Genomic DNA, 16373 nt, shown 5'->3' with positions numbered 1-16373 from the left:
GAAGAACAAAACTTAATCATATGAAACAAACTATTGATATATGTATTAAGAGTAATTTAACACAAATTGGTCAGAACAAATAATAATAAAATTGTTTTTCTAAATTTTTTTTAAAAATAAATAAAAATAAAGCAAAAGACACTTACGTTAATGTTTACTTCCGGCTTGGAAGAGTAACCACGTTGACATGTCAAACTATATTTAAAACTATGTTTTAATGCAACATCTAAAACCAGAAATGCAAATTTTTAGAATAAGCATTATATTTTACTTTCTGATTTTTGGATAAAGACAATAACAGAGGAAGCATAACAGATCGTGCGTAACATTTAACCAGACCGAATCCACCAGACCACCTTCTACCACTTTTGACACTGACAGTTGTTTTCTATATATCCTGTAAAGGAGCTGTAGTTTATATGGGAAGGTGAGTATTTTTTCATTATCTGCAACAATATCACTAACTTGGCAATCACAACACTTGACTTACATTCAATTTTCAACATTGTCTGAAGAAAGGTTGTGTAACAGATATTTTGGGTCTGGAATATAGGTGAAGGGTTGATCAGGCCCCAAGTCGATACGGACCCATAATAAAAATATTAATAATCCATATTAACTTCAGAGGATTTAGTTACATATGTACTAATTAGTGACAAGAAGAATAATATTAGCGACAAGAAAACATTTTTTTTTATTAAAATTACTTATTCCAAATAAATATTAAAAGAATATTTAAATGAAAACAATTTTAAGGACAAGAAAGTTAATATTGGTAGAAATAAAAAATAGACATAGATCTACATTTTTAATTCAGTTGCTACATTTATTTACATGATATTGTGTTAATTGGATGTTATTGTAGCAATAAAACAAAGGACACGCGCCTCGTTAATCTCATTTGAAGTTCTACATCGTGTATTACCTTCGGTGAAGCCACAGCTAACGTTGGTCCTATCAGGACAATGAATTGTACAGTTAGAAAGGAAATAATATTCCATGTAATTGTTTCAATAAATCCTTCAAAGGAAAGGTGAAAAATCTTTGTTTTTATTTTCATTTTATAGCGTGTGCATTTCCTTTGCTCTTATAAATGTTTAATTTCTTCATCTATCAATAATATGAGGCAGGCATTACCTGTTGATGGGGACGAAGTTTGTTTAAATTAATTTGTTTGTAACTTAATATTTGTTAAAAAAAAGAAAGGGAAATACCGTAACCATAACCCTGAATGGACTTTTCATATAATGACTTAAGCAAAAGTAACTAAATTATCATATTGTAATTACATGTAGCTGAATTTCCTTAGATTTTCTCTCATTTTGTCATATAGGCATTCAGCATGGTAACGTTTCCGATTTTGGTTCTGTTGTTAAGGATTTTACTTGTGACATTATTTAAGTTACATGTATGACGTCATGTTCAATGTAAACATGGGAAACACAATGCATCAGGTAACGTTTATGCATACCAAAGACAAAGAATGATTAAAAATGAAATATTGGTATTGAGTTCCTATATTTTACTAGACTAATCAAAGTCTCACGACAACAAGACCAGAAGAAGGAAGTAGAGTTATGCTTTCTGCGCAGATCTGGAAATTAAAAAACGCGACAAAAAAAATTGAACGATTTTGAGTTCATTAGTACAATGAAATTTTTTTTTTATTGAATTTTCTACTGTAATACATGTAGGGTACTTCGTCCCCATATAATTAAAAACTACACAATCCCTTCCTCACAAATGTTCATTTCTTCATCTATCAATATAATAACAAAAAATTATCAATTTATTTCTGCCCGTATATATTAAAAATGACTAAATGAATATTTTTTTATATTTAATAAAAAAAAATGTTTTCTTGTCGCTAAATAGCTTCTTGTCGCTTCTTATCGCTTCTTGACACTTCTTGTCGCTAATTAGTGAGACCCCATATGGATTTATGTAAAAAGTATCAATGCTTGATGACAAGTGAAGTTAGTATGCCTAATCCTTGGAGTAATATTCAGATGGATTACATGTACATGATGTATATTAAGTTGAAACCAGTTAAGTGTAATTGGTACTGTTTTTCAATTGAATTCAATGTAATGATTATAATGACTTGTTTAAATAAAATCATTATTCTATTTATAACTGGTTTGTTTTAATCGTGAACTATAGTAACACCAGTTGTATAATCAATCAATTCAATCAAGATTATGATTGCTAAAACTTGTGACAGATAGACAAAGGGCTGGATCGACATTAAAAGCCAAATAATACATGTATACCAGTCAATTGGTATGCATAATACATTGTGTTAATAGTGCTATTAACACAATGTATAACGCATACCAGTGGACTGGCACATATTTCTGCCCAAACACATTTATGATACCGGCCCCTGAGCATGTACATGAACAATGTAGATCTATGCAGATTAGTTTGTACCACTTAGACTAGAGTTTGCCCTTGTCCAAATCCAGGCCTGGTATTAAACCATATTTCTTAGAATCCAAGTGCTACATTCCTAGTTAGTTCATAACTACATGTACATGTTGTAAAATTGAGAATTGAAATGGGGAATATGTCAAAGAGACAACAACCCTACCAAAGAGCAGATAACAGCCAAAGTCTAACTATGGGTCTTCAGCACAGTGTGAAAATCCTGCATCCTGAGTGGGCATCAGCTGGCCTCTTAAGAAAGATGTGTACTAGTTTAGTGAAAATGGATGTCATACTAAACTTCAAAACATATAAATGAACTAAAATTTGAAAAAAACATACATGTATACAAGAATAACAAAGGCCAGAGACTCATGTCCATGACTTTAGCCAGGCGCAAAAATGCAGTGGGGTTAAACATGTTTTGTGAGATCTCAACCCTCTGCTATACCTCTAGCAAATGTAGAATAAAGAATCGCACAACATTATCATGATTATGCATAGTAAAAGTCAGTTTAAAAGAAGTCTGAGCCAATGTCAGAAAAGGTAACAAAAGAAACACAGCAAAATGACAATGATACATAAATTATCAAAGGACCATTAGATGCTGTCCTCTTATCAAAGGACTACTAGCAGTTACTTTCATGCCTGCTCCAGACCACAATTAAACTGATTGAAAGATTATCAAATAAGTCTTCTTTATATGAAAATCAAGTACAATCTCTCCTGTTCCTCCATATTTCCAATGCAAAGACCTTACGAGTCAATCAAAATTAATACCAATATATGCCATCATTAATGACCTGAAAACAGTATCATAACAATATCCCTCCTGCATGTTCTGAATAAGTCTGTTTAAAGGTTTGGCTAGCCTTTGAGGTGAATGCAGACATTTTTGTGCTTTATAAAGAATATAACCTTAAAAGATTGGATGTGAAATACCTGAATGTATGAGATGTCTGCATGTTTATTTATGTTTAGGAATGATATCCTTGTACAATGTTGTATTGATGGTAAAATCTATTAAATATTTTGACTAGTTTGTGATATCGAAAAATCCTGGTGTAATAATTTTCAAGTAATACAGAGATTTCTTTCGTTATACAACTGTAATCATATACACAGTTACATATACACAAGTGAATTGAACTAGTTGAGATACATGTATATAAAACACCATAAGATGATGCAGTCTGCACTGTTAGCCTCTAGTTCGATGCCCCAAACTATTAAAATTTCATTCGGACTAGTAAGTTTTTGCAAAACTTTGTTTGAACTAATATGAAAAATGTCAGAATATTGATCTTCAGACTAGTAGTTGAAAAAGTTTTTGGTGCAGACTGTGATGTCCTCTTATTGAAAATAAACCTTTACAGGACATAATTTAAAAGTATTTTATTATAAAACTATGTCTGATTGAATGAACACTTTTTCACAACATCAGACACATTTAAATACTTTTATACTTTTCACTTCCACTTTTATGGCTTGCATACATGTACATGTACGTTAATTTCAACTTTTTCTGCACTCAACACTTAGTTCAATTCTTAATTGGTTTATAAACTAACATCATCCAAATAAAAGAAGCATAACAAAGACATGATGTTTTGCAATGTTAACACAATAAACTACAATGAGTGCCAGCAGTTAATATACAAAAAATGTAATGTTTACATGTTTACAAACTAGAATTTCATGTTCCTTATAAGTAACATGTAGAAAAAAGGTTTGATGTTATTGATTTTCTTCTACACAGGTAAATCAAAAACCTTTTCAATGGAAATTTATATAATTATATGATATTAGATGTATCATTAATTTTTTGTTTCACTGAGTTTTTAAAGTTTATTAAGTTTCTTCAAATGTTGTCATCTCGAAATACAAAAAACACTTCCAGGTATATTTGTTTTTGTTATTTTGATACAATGCCTAAATGATAAGGTAAGACTAAAGTTGTTTTTTGTGAAAAGTCAAAGACTTCTTTAAAAATGAACCCCTATTTCATGGAATAAGCATGCACAGAATACACTTGTAAGGGGGTTCAAATGGAAGTCTTGTCCCTTTAACTTTTTTTCACTGTTAATATGTCACACAAATGATCATCAAATTGCAAATATAGCAGTAGTCGTTGAAGACAGAATTATTTACATGTATTTGTACAAATTCTATGAATTGTGAAATCCATGTGAAGGCTCTGTTTTACTTTATGCATCTTTATATTTTACTGTTATTTATACTTTCTTTTCATTTATATTTCAGAATATATTTTAACTGTAATTCAATGATTCAACTATGTACCTGTATGAATAAACAGCTTCATAACTTGTCGTCAAGGCAACTGATTGTCCTAGTAACAGTATTTATTTTATTGGGAATTTTGGTTTTCCTTTCCATCGATATATTTGTGTTTAGCTATGATAAGGATGCACAGGACTTACATATCAAAAGACCCTTGGCCTCTGCTCCAACTAAAATTGACTTCGGACCAAATGTACATTTTGGTATAGTGATTGATTGTGGAAGTAGTGGAAGTCGAATATTTATTTATTTTTGGCCACCGCATTCAGGGAATCCAAGTGATCTTCTTAGTATCCAGCAGTTAATGGACCCAACGGGAAAACCTGTGGTCAAGAAAATTAGTCCAGGTAATATCATTTGTACACAAAATTAACTGTTTGTAAACATGTACACAGGTAATACTAGTACATGGTCATGATTGTATAATTTATACACAAATATACATGTAAAAAAGAAGATGTGGTATGATTTCTAATGAGACAACTCTCCACAAGAGACCAAATGACACAGAAATTAACAACTATAGGTCACCTTAAAAAATGAGTATAGCCCAAAATGGTGTAACAGCACAGCAGACCACAGCCAATATTAATTCTTGACCTGTGTCATCGTATATAATTGTTTGAAATTTCAAATTATTGGGATTCAGGAACATGCTGCAACACAGATTTGAAAATTGATAACTTTAACAAAAAAAAGAAGAAGAAGATGTGGTATGATCATGATGATTGCAATTGAGACAATTCTCCACAAGAGACCAAATGACACAGAAATTAACTTCTATAGGTCAGTGTATGACCTTCAACAATGAGCAAAGCCCATACCGCATAGTCAGCTATAAAAGGCCCAGAAATGACAATGTAAAATAATTCAAACAAGAAAACTAACGGCCTAATTTATGTACAAAAAATGAACAAAAAAAATTATGTAACACATTAACAAACAGCAACCACTGAATGACAAGATAACACAAAGTATGACAATATGTGCATACATGTAGAAGAGGGGGGAAGGATACCAAAGGGACAGTCAAACTCATAAATCTAAAACAAACTGACAACACCATGGCTAGAAATGAAAAAGACAAACAGACAAACAATTGTACATATGACACAACATAAAAAATTAAAGAATAAACAACACGAACCCCACCAAAAACTAGGGGTGATCTCAGGTGCTCCGGAAGGGTAAGCAGATAGACTGTATCATTTTTACACAAAGAAGGACAATATTTGCTCAAGTAATATAACAATTATACACATGTATGACAACATGTACCTATGCAAAATCATTTATACACAAAGTGTGACAACATGTACTGTGATGTAAATGTAACTGTTGTTAATGTGGACTAGCTGGTAATAAATGTACAAGGACATATCAACTCTTAGATAAAAGGCACAACAACTTGATGATTTTGCCAAAGTGATCAGGATTATATTTTATAATGATGGTAGTGCTGATGAGAACAATATTCAGGGCATTTATGTTATTTATAAACATATATAAATTGAACTTTTTTTTATCTAAATGATACATCAACATAAATGCAAGTTAAAATAATCACGAAGTTCATTTGCAGGTTTAGATACATTTGAGAAGAACCCTGGTGCTGCTAGTGATTATATCAATCCCTTGTTGAAATATGCTGCATCTCATATCCCGTCTGCTCACCATGCTGATACACAACTGTTTATACTGGCAACAGCTGGTATGAGGATGATCCCACAGGAGTTAGTATCTTTGCCATAATAATTACTTCCACATACACTTAACTCAATCATTTTTTTAGAAATTGACAAACTGAATTAAATAATTGGAAATTTTGAACACAAAAATTGGAAGTTTTGTACACAAAATTTTATCAGTAGCTGGTTGTTGTTATTACAAAAATATCAGATTAGAATATAGCTGAATACCAGCTGAATGCATGATACTAAAATATCAACATCAACAGGTACCACCAAACCTTGTCACATGCTTGTGGCATGATCCATGTTGCCTGAGAACTAAATAGATTTTGAATGAAATCATCTCAAACAACCAAAATCTAATATCAAATTTATATATAATACAAGTCAACCACTGTAATAGACAACTTTTGGGGGTACATTATCTTGTCTTAAAAATATCTTGATCAGTAAAAAAACATGAAACAAACAACACACAATGCAAGGCACCACACAATTTATGATGTTGATACATATATTACAGATCATCAAAAGGCAGTTGCATGAAAAAGTATATTTTGGTTAGTGTAATTTTATGTAAAGATTATAGCTCACAGTTACTAAAGGAAAGCTCAAAGTAGTACTTTACAGGTACATGTGTGTTTGTTGAGACATGTTACAAAGAGATTCGCTTCCGACACTTATAACACTGAAAATATGTTATTTTCTTATGTAATTTCAGAAGTCAAAAAGCAATATTTGAAGATTTAAAGAACGATATACCTAAAAGTTTCCCATTTGTATTTTCTGACTCCAATTTTGAAGTTATAAGTGGGAAGTTGGAGGGAGTGTATGCCTGGATTGCTGTTAATTATGTTCTACAGAAGTTTGGACACGGAGAAGAAGGTATGATAGTGGTATAGTCTTCACAATGAACTGCTAAATCTACCGAAGATCAATTTTTGAAAATAGATTCTGTTGGCCTGTAGATATGATTTTTACAGGCCCGAGAGCAATTTTACAAGCCTGGGTTGCCACTCAGCGTGAAGACTGGGTATAAGATTCAATGATATATAAACAATGAATCATTTGAATATTTAACGATTTTGAATTCTGGAAAATTGATAAGCATTACCGGCAGAAGTAATTTAATAAAGTTCATGTACATACAAAACATTGTATCATTGATTTTGAGACGGTTTAACCGTTTAACTTGATGCCAATATTCCAAATAAGGTTGAAGCTTCATGGTAAAATTGTGTTAAATAAATGTTGAGCTTTTATGCAATTTGTTTTTCAGAACATCCATTAGTTTGGGTGGAGTCCCTTAAGAATGAAGATTCGTCTGCACGTCCACACATGCGACGGAGAACAGTTGGTATGTTAGATATGGGAGGTGGATCTTTCCAGATTGCTTTTGAAGTCACAGGAAAGGTAACAAGATACAGTAAAAATTTGGAATTCAAGCTTCAATAATTAATCAGTATACTATAGCCAATTGCAGTGCTTTCTGAGTTCAGACCCAGGTTTTGTCATAGCAATAAATGCATTAGACAAAAATTTCATTGTTTGAAGTTATAAATATCAAAATTGAAATCAAAGTAGAACAGAGCATTTTCTGAACCTTTTAAGTAAATTGTGAATATGTGTTTCAGACAAATTGCATCAAATATATTACAGAATTTTAATGCCTATATTATCCGTTTCTATTCTTATAGATATAAAATAATAACAATTAAGCTTTTATTGTCAACTGCATAGTTTTAACTTTCATTTGCATCAGGATTCATCTATACCAAAACACAGAATAGCTGAGTTTAACCTTGGATGTCAGAATAATGACCTTGACCATACTTATAAAGTGTATGTGACCACGTTCCTTGGATTTGGTGCCAACGAAGCTGAAGAGAGATATGAAGAGATGTTGGTCAACAAAGCTAGTCTTAGCATACAGAAAGAACATGAAGAATTAGTGAAGATTAATAAAAGGTGATTCTTTTTTGGCCGTATTGGAAAAAAAATGTTTCATTATCATCTCTTCATATATTCTTGACACAGAAGAATTTAGCAAGGACACACATTGTAATTAGTAAAACTAGTAAAACTAGACACCATAATTGTTATATCATTGTCTTTAAAAAATGGCAACCGTGCAAAACATGTATTTGTGTGCAGAAGTATTTACTTAATTGAGACTCTGATGCTTTCCAAACTTTTGGTCTTGATGCACACTGAAATTAGTATCATATTTTAAAATTACATGTACATATTATTTATATAAAGTTAAATTTTTATGAATTAATTTGTTTCTTTGTATTTAAGTGAAGGTATTCACCCATTCCACCATCACAGAAAAGTTATAATAAAAGATCCATGTCTGCCAGAAGATCTGTCATATGAAATAAAGAAAGGCTATGTACTAGAAGGGGCAGGTAACTACTCAGCCTGCCAGCATTCCCTCACACCTCTCCTGAACAGGTCAAGGTTATGTGAGCAGGATTCCTGTTCAATGAATGGTGTACACCAACCAGAGATTATTTTCAGAAACAGTGAATTTTATGGGTTTTCAGAATTCTGGTATACCATGCAGGATGTGTTCAGGATTGGTGGTCTCTATTATAGCAAGAGGTTTGAGGAAGAGGCTAAGGTATGTGGTATAAATAGATAAAAAAGATATTTTCTTAAGTTTGATGCCCATCTTAGAGGCAAAATGTTTTTTGGTCTTAGTGTCTGTTTGTCCGTTCTTAAGTTCGTTCGTACGTCTGTTCAATCTATCTGTTCAAGTTTTTGTTAAGGTATTTTTCTGGACACATTCTTGTTTTATGAATGTATTAAAATATTGATAGTGTATATAAAAGATATCATTATTTGTTTGGGAATAGAAAATTGCAAGATCTATGTATTTGAAAAAAGAATACAGGTAATAATCAGTAATGTATAGAGAAAATGTTTTGAATACTACAATAACCTCTCATCTATAAAAATAAAATCACACAAAAATTAGCGACCCTTATTTCATTTCTAAATACGAGATAAAAACTTATATTGAATGAAACTAATCTTTTACTAAACATTGCTAAACAGTTGTATGTAAAAATCATATTTCTATACTGTATAAACAGACACAATTATTTGTTGAATCTTATTATTAATCAATATTTACTTGCTTTCTCTTTTGATAACAGAGGTTTTGCAGTACAAACTGGATGACATTACAGTCATGGTACGAGCAAAAACTGTTTCCTCAAGCTGACGAGAAAAGATTCAGGTAAAAGGATGATAGAAACAGTTAATTTACAGTTCTGTATTTAATAGCTGTTTATAAAGTGTTTTGATTCAATAATTCTAGATAAATTATAAACCTCAAATGGAACACAATATAGGGTTGACATTATACACCTCAAAAGGAACACAATATAGGGTTGACATTATACACCTCAAAAGGAACACAATATAGGGTTGACATTATACACCTCAAAAGGAACACAATATAGGGTTGACATTATACACCTCAAAAGGAACACAATATAGGGTTGACATTATACACCTGAAAAGGAACACAATATAGGGTTGACATTATACACCTCAAACGGAACACAATATAGGGTTGACATTATACACCTCAAAAGGAACACAATATAGGGTTGACATTATACAAACTGACACAGAATAATGATTTAAAGTCTTGAAAGATCTTATAACTTTTCAAGAAACTATTGCACCTGATGTAGAGATCACAATTTTTAAATTTTGGAAGAAAATCTAAAGTTTTTACTTTTCATACAACCTTTAGTTGAATTCCAGACCATCTCAGGCAACACAATAATTTTGAATTACTTAGATACTAAACTAAAAGTTGACACAAATATATGAAATTTTTCTAAAAAAAATGTGTAAATATGACTTCATTGAAGTTTTTTTTTATTAATAGGTAGCAGTGGTTTATGCATTTAAGACTGAAATGTAATTTTTGTCATGATGTACCTTTGAAACTTTGCTTTTCAATTTATTTTCTTTCTTTTTCTCAAGCGAAAACAATTACATTTTTATTGTTTTATTAATTTCTATTCCTTGGATCTTGAAATAACAAAGGATAATAACATTTTTTTTAGTTATTTAGCTTTAAAGCTTTCAAATGCAGTTAATAAGTAAGTCTGAAAAACATATAAATGGTATTAAAAAAAATGTTAAGACATTGAATGACATAATATATATAAAGTATTTTTATTATGTATTTCTTTTTATACAGACAACAATGTTTTAAAGCATCGTGGATTACTACAGTATTACATGAAGGATTAAAGTTTCCTAAAAGTTACCACAGTTTACGATCTGTACAGTATATACAAAACAAGGAAGTACAATGGACGCTAGGTGCTCTGCTACACAGAACCCGTTATCTACCTCTCAGGTATGTTGGGAATATATTGCATACTTTTGATACTGTGGATCAATTATTATTTGTTGGATACCAATAAGTGGGTTTCGTTGGTACAGTTGAACCACCTATTTAAATGTTCTATGATTGACAAATGTCACAGACTGTGACAAAACCATGACATCAAATATCCAACCATTCCATCAAAGTTGGTACCCACGAAATCAAATATCCAACAGGTCTTCTTCATTCCATCAAAGTTGGTACCCACGAAATCAAATATCCAACAGGTCTTCTTCATTCCATGGAAGTTGGTACCCATGACATCAAATATCCAACAGGTCTTCTTCATTCCATGAAAGTTGGTACCCATGAAATCAAATATCCAACAGGTCTTCTTCATTCCATCAAAGTTGGTACCCACGAAATCAAATATCCAACAGGTCTTCTTCATTCCATGAAAGTTGGTACCCACGACATCAAATATCCAACAGGTCTTCTTCATTCCATGGAAGTTGGTACCCACGAAATCAAATATCCAACAGGTCTTCTTCATTCCATGGAAGTTGGTACCCACGAAATCAAATATCCAACAGGTCTTCTTCATTCCATGAAAGTTGGTACCCATGACATCAAATATCCAACAGGTCTTCTTCATTCCATGGAAGTTGGTACCCATGACATCAAATATCCAACAGGTCTTCTTCATTCCATGGAAGTTGGTACCCACGAAATCAAATATCCAACAGGTCTTCTTCATTCCATGGAAGTTGGTACCCAGGAAATCAAATATCCAACAGGTCTTCTTCATTCCATGAAAGTTGGTACCCATGAAATCAAATATCCAACAGGTCTTCTTCATTCCATGAAAGTTGGTACCCACGAAATCAAATATCCAACAGGTCTTCTTCATTCCATGAAAGTTGGTACCCACGAAATCAAATATCCAACAGGTCTTCTTCATTCCATGAAAGTTGGTACCCACGAAAATAAATATCCAACAGGTCTTCTTCATTCCATGGAAGTTGGTACCCACGAAATCAAATATCCAACAGGTCTTCTTCATTCCATGGAAGTTGGTACCCACGAAATCAAATATCCAACAGGTCTTCTTCATTCCATGAAAGTTGGTACCCACGAAATCAAATATCCAACAGGTCTTCTTCATTCCATCAAAGTTGGTACCCACAAAATCAAATATCCAACAAGTCTTCTTCATTCCATGAAAGTTGGTACCCATGAAATCAAATATCCAACAGGTCTTCTTCATTCCATGAAAGTTGGTACCCACGAAATCAAATATCCAACAAGTCTTCTTCATTCCATGGAAGTTGGTACCCACGAAATCAAATATCCAACAGGTCTTCTTCATTCCATGAAAGTTGGTACCCACGAAATCAAATATCCAACAGGTCTTCTTCATTCCATGGAAGTTGGTACCAACGAAATCAAATATCCAACAGGTCTTCGTCATTCCATGGAAGTTGGTACCCACGAAATCAAATATCCAACAGGTCTTCTTCATTCCATGAAAGTTGGTACCCACGAAATCAAATATCCAACAGGTCTTCTTCATTCCATGAAAGTTGGTACCCACGAAATCAAATATCCAACAGGTCTTCTTCATTCCATGGAAGTTGGTACCCATGACATCAAATATCCAACAGGTCTTCTTCATTCCATGGAAGTTGGTACCCACGAAATCAAATATCCAACAGGTCTTCTTCATTCCATGGAAGTTGGTACCCACGAAATCAAATATCCAACAGGTCTTCTTCATTCCATGAAAGTTGGTACCCACGAAATCAAATATCCAACAGGTCTTCTTCATTCCATCAAAGTTGGTACCCACGAAATCAAATATCCAACAGGTCTTCTTCATTCCATCAAAGTTGGTACCCACGAAATCAAATATCCAACAAGTCTTCTTCATTCCATGAAAGTTGGTACCCATGAAATCAAATATCCAACAAGTCTTCTTCATTCCATGGAAGTTGGTACCCACGAAATCAAATATCCAACAGGTCTTCTTCATTCCATGGAAGTTGGTACCAACGAAATCAAATATCCAACAGGTCTTCTTCATTCCATCAAAGTTGGTACCCACCAATGAATCCACAGTACTGTCTTTTGTATTGATATGTAAGAAATGTAAAAAAAAAATAAAAACAACAAACAAAAGATCACAGAACAAGTTTACAAAATGTTGTGTTACCGTAATCTTAACTCTTTTTAAAAATAATAGAAAGCCAGTCAATACCTGATTCAAATTAAGAAAATAATTGACAGGGCATTCCTAAACCATTAAAAATTACTACAAACCTATATCAGGAGAATAAAACTACAAAATGAAAGAGTGAAACAATTGAAAAGATCAATGATCTAACTTTATGTATCAGTCATACAATGCAAGTTTTGAATGATGCTGTCCTCAAATCAGAATTATTCAATATTGATACCAGTATTGTTAAATGTTTGAATTTCAAAGTGCCTTATTTAAAGAAATTAAGATATTTGACATACTTTGAATTCAGAAATTATTACAAGCATTTATTATTGCGATTTTGTCATTTTGGACTAAAAGCGATTTTAATTTTGTGATATTTGGAAAAAACTTCATATATAATTCATATAAAAAAAAAATGTGAGTTTAGATTATTGCGATTACAACGCTGTCAAACTTATCACGATTTTAAAAACAGTGCAATAATTTCCGAGTTTACCATACTTAATTAAAGAAATATCCTCCCCTGTGGTGTGCAGGGGTTAAATCCATATTAACAAAATGCCTTTATTTTTCAGGGATATAGAGAAAACGTCTCAAACACAGAAGAAACATACATGGACATTACGGAGAACAATACTCCATAATGAATATCTAATTATATTGTGTTTTATAATTGTAATAACTGCTATCACTTTATATGTGAAAAGGTTAAAGTTGTGTCCAAAAGCTGATCTTTCTAGAGTGCCATCGATGTCCTATTTTATGACTGAGGAGGGACAGAACGAACCAGGAGTTAGATATGGAAATGCATACCAATATCCTTGATATGTGAAGGAATACTCTAAAAGTGTCAATTACAATTAGTAAAGTTACAGAAAGTAACGTGTTCAAATCAATTTGTGTTCAAGTGATATTTTAGATAATTAATTAATGACAAATTATATCTGTAAATCCTACTAAATATTTTGATATGCATTATATTTTGTGAACCATGCATTTATTATGAAGTAAATCACATTTTTTATATCCAAAGTTCATAAGGCAAGTGATACAGAAATTAGGTTAAATGGTGCAGTGCCGAAGTAGTTAAAAAAGTTAAAACTTTATTGACCTTCATGTTTCTAGGTCTAACCTTTTATTACATATTGTATACAAACTACATGTATAATGATTTTAATAGACTTTTATTTCTAATATGAATTTTGATAATGTCAACTTTTAACTAGAGCATAGTTTCATAGTTTTGGTTGAGAAAAATTATTATGGTCTCATATAGCATATAAAACTTTGTTTGTTTATAAGTTACAAATTTTGGAAAAGGGTCAGCATATTTAAATTTATATCCACCAAAAGTATGATTGAATTAGAATGAAGTGTAGAACAGGACAATCTAACTTTTTGGACTGGTTTTTAAACTTTGTGGGTGTTGTGTCTTTATAAGATACATGTGGCAGCAATTTGAAGTCTATTTTCTTTCTGTATTGTTAATTTTAGTTCAATTTTGACGTGCTTGTTCTTGTATGATTGTGTATATCAGATTCTTTCTTAAAGTTTAGATTTTTATGGTTACTCTTGAAACATTAATAAAACATTTTAAAATTACTAATATTAAGGGAATTCTACCAGCACTACACATAGGAGGCATTAGTTCAGCAGCTCTTTATTAAATTATCAATATTTGTGAGTAAGATGTTTTAAACTGTCAAAAAAAGATATAACTCATATACCATTACAACATTATCCCAGGTTAGGGGAGGCATGGTAGGGTGCTCACTAACATGTTATAACCTCCCACATTCTGTATGTGTTTGTTCCAAGACAGTGGTTGTCTGCAGTTGCTGTCTTTAATTTATTTGTTTTTTAATTGTTGTGTACATAAATCAAGCAGTTTGTTTTTCTGACTTTAACATTTTGACATGTCAATGCTGTTATAGCTTGTTATATGGTATGGGTTTTGCTCATTGTTGAAGGCTGTACAGTGATATATAGTTGCTTACAGCATTTATTCTCTGGTGTATAGTGGTCTCATTGACATTTATACAACATCATCTTAGTTTTATAATCATAACACAATTTTAAATTTAAGAAGGGTTATTATCACTGACTCAGTGTCACTGCAATAACATATGGTCTATTGATAATAAAGAAATATGTAAAATAATATATGATTTTATTCAAACCATTTTATAAGGAAAGGATTTGTATTGTCTATATTCAATCCCTTAATAAACTTTAAAAAATCATCAAAGGTACCAGGTTTGTTCTTTGTATGTGTTTCATCTTCAAAAGATTCATCATTGACACTTGAACCACAAATAAGGTACGATGTTGAAGAGCAATTAGGACCAAACTTTTTTTGAAAGACTGCTAGGAAAGAAAGCCACATGAATTTCAGTATTTGAGATTAACAAAATATTTTTTTTTAAATTTCAATAATACAGAAATGTTTGTTTTTACTTTATATGTTTGTTGCAAATAATGTGGTTTGTTTTATATGACAGGTTGCAATTAATTGACATTGTAATTCAAATTGTATTAATGGTTGACTTTTATATAATTGGCTATTAATAATAATTAATAATGATTGTTATAATTTTTTAGCTCACCTGGCCGAAAGGCCAAGTGAGCTTTTCTCATCACTTGGCGTCCGGCGTCCGTCGTCGTCCGTCGTCGTCCTGCGTTAACTTTTACAAAAATCTTCTCCTCTGAAACTACTGGGCCAAATTTAACCAAACTTGGCCACAATCATCATTGGGGTATCTAGTTTAAAAAATGTGTCCGATGACCGGGCCAACCAACAAAGATGGCCGCCATGGCTAAAAATAGAACATAGGGGTAAAATGCAGTTTTTGGCTTATAACTCAAAAACCAAAGCATTTAGAGCAAATCTGACATGGGGTAAAATTGTTCATCAGATCAAGATCTATCTGCCTTGAAATTTTCAGATGAATCGGACATTTCGTTGTTGGGTTGCTGCCCCTGAAATGGTAATTTTAAGGAAATTTTGCTGTTTTTGGTTATTATCTTGAATATTATTATAGATAGAGATAAACTGTAAACAGCAATAATGTTCAGCAAAGTAAGATCTACAAATAAGTCAACATGACCAAAATGGTCAGTTGACCACTTTAGGAGTTATTGCCCTTTATAGTCAATTTTTAACCATTTTTCGTAAATCTTAGTAATCTTTTAGAAAAATCTTCTCCTCTGAAACTACTGGGCCAAATTTAACCAAACTTAGCCATAATCATCATTGGGATATCTAGTTAAAAAAGTGTGTCCGGTAACTCGGCCAACAAACCAAGATGACCGCCATGGCTAAAAATAGAACATGGGGGTAAAATGCAGTTTTTGGCTTATAACTCAAAAA

At 32.0% G+C, this 16373-nt stretch overlaps 1 protein-coding gene across 1 annotated transcript; it reads left to right on the top strand.

Moving 5' to 3' along the window:
* The first annotated feature begins 149 nt into the window (after nucleotides 1-149).
* On the top strand, nucleotides 150-14037 carry LOC139518996 (ectonucleoside triphosphate diphosphohydrolase 7-like). Its single transcript, XM_071310707.1, has 10 exons — nucleotides 150-427; nucleotides 4690-5075; nucleotides 6311-6461; nucleotides 7141-7304; nucleotides 7699-7832; nucleotides 8182-8387; nucleotides 8721-9045; nucleotides 9584-9666; nucleotides 10648-10809; nucleotides 13579-14037. Exons 1-10 carry the CDS (start codon nucleotides 420-422, stop codon nucleotides 13826-13828), a joined length of 1869 nt encoding a protein of 622 aa, XP_071166808.1. The 5' UTR covers nucleotides 150-419; the 3' UTR covers nucleotides 13829-14037.
* Nucleotides 14038-16373: the final 2336 nt, after the last annotated feature.

The sequence above is a fragment of the Mytilus edulis genome, chromosome 4 (genome assembly GCF_963676685.1).
Source record: "Mytilus edulis chromosome 4, xbMytEdul2.2, whole genome shotgun sequence".
In the NCBI taxonomy this organism is placed as follows: Eukaryota; Metazoa; Mollusca; class Bivalvia; order Mytilida; family Mytilidae; genus Mytilus; species Mytilus edulis.
The sequence above is the reverse complement of the archived record's forward strand: the minus strand, read 5'-3'. Positions and strand labels throughout refer to the sequence as shown.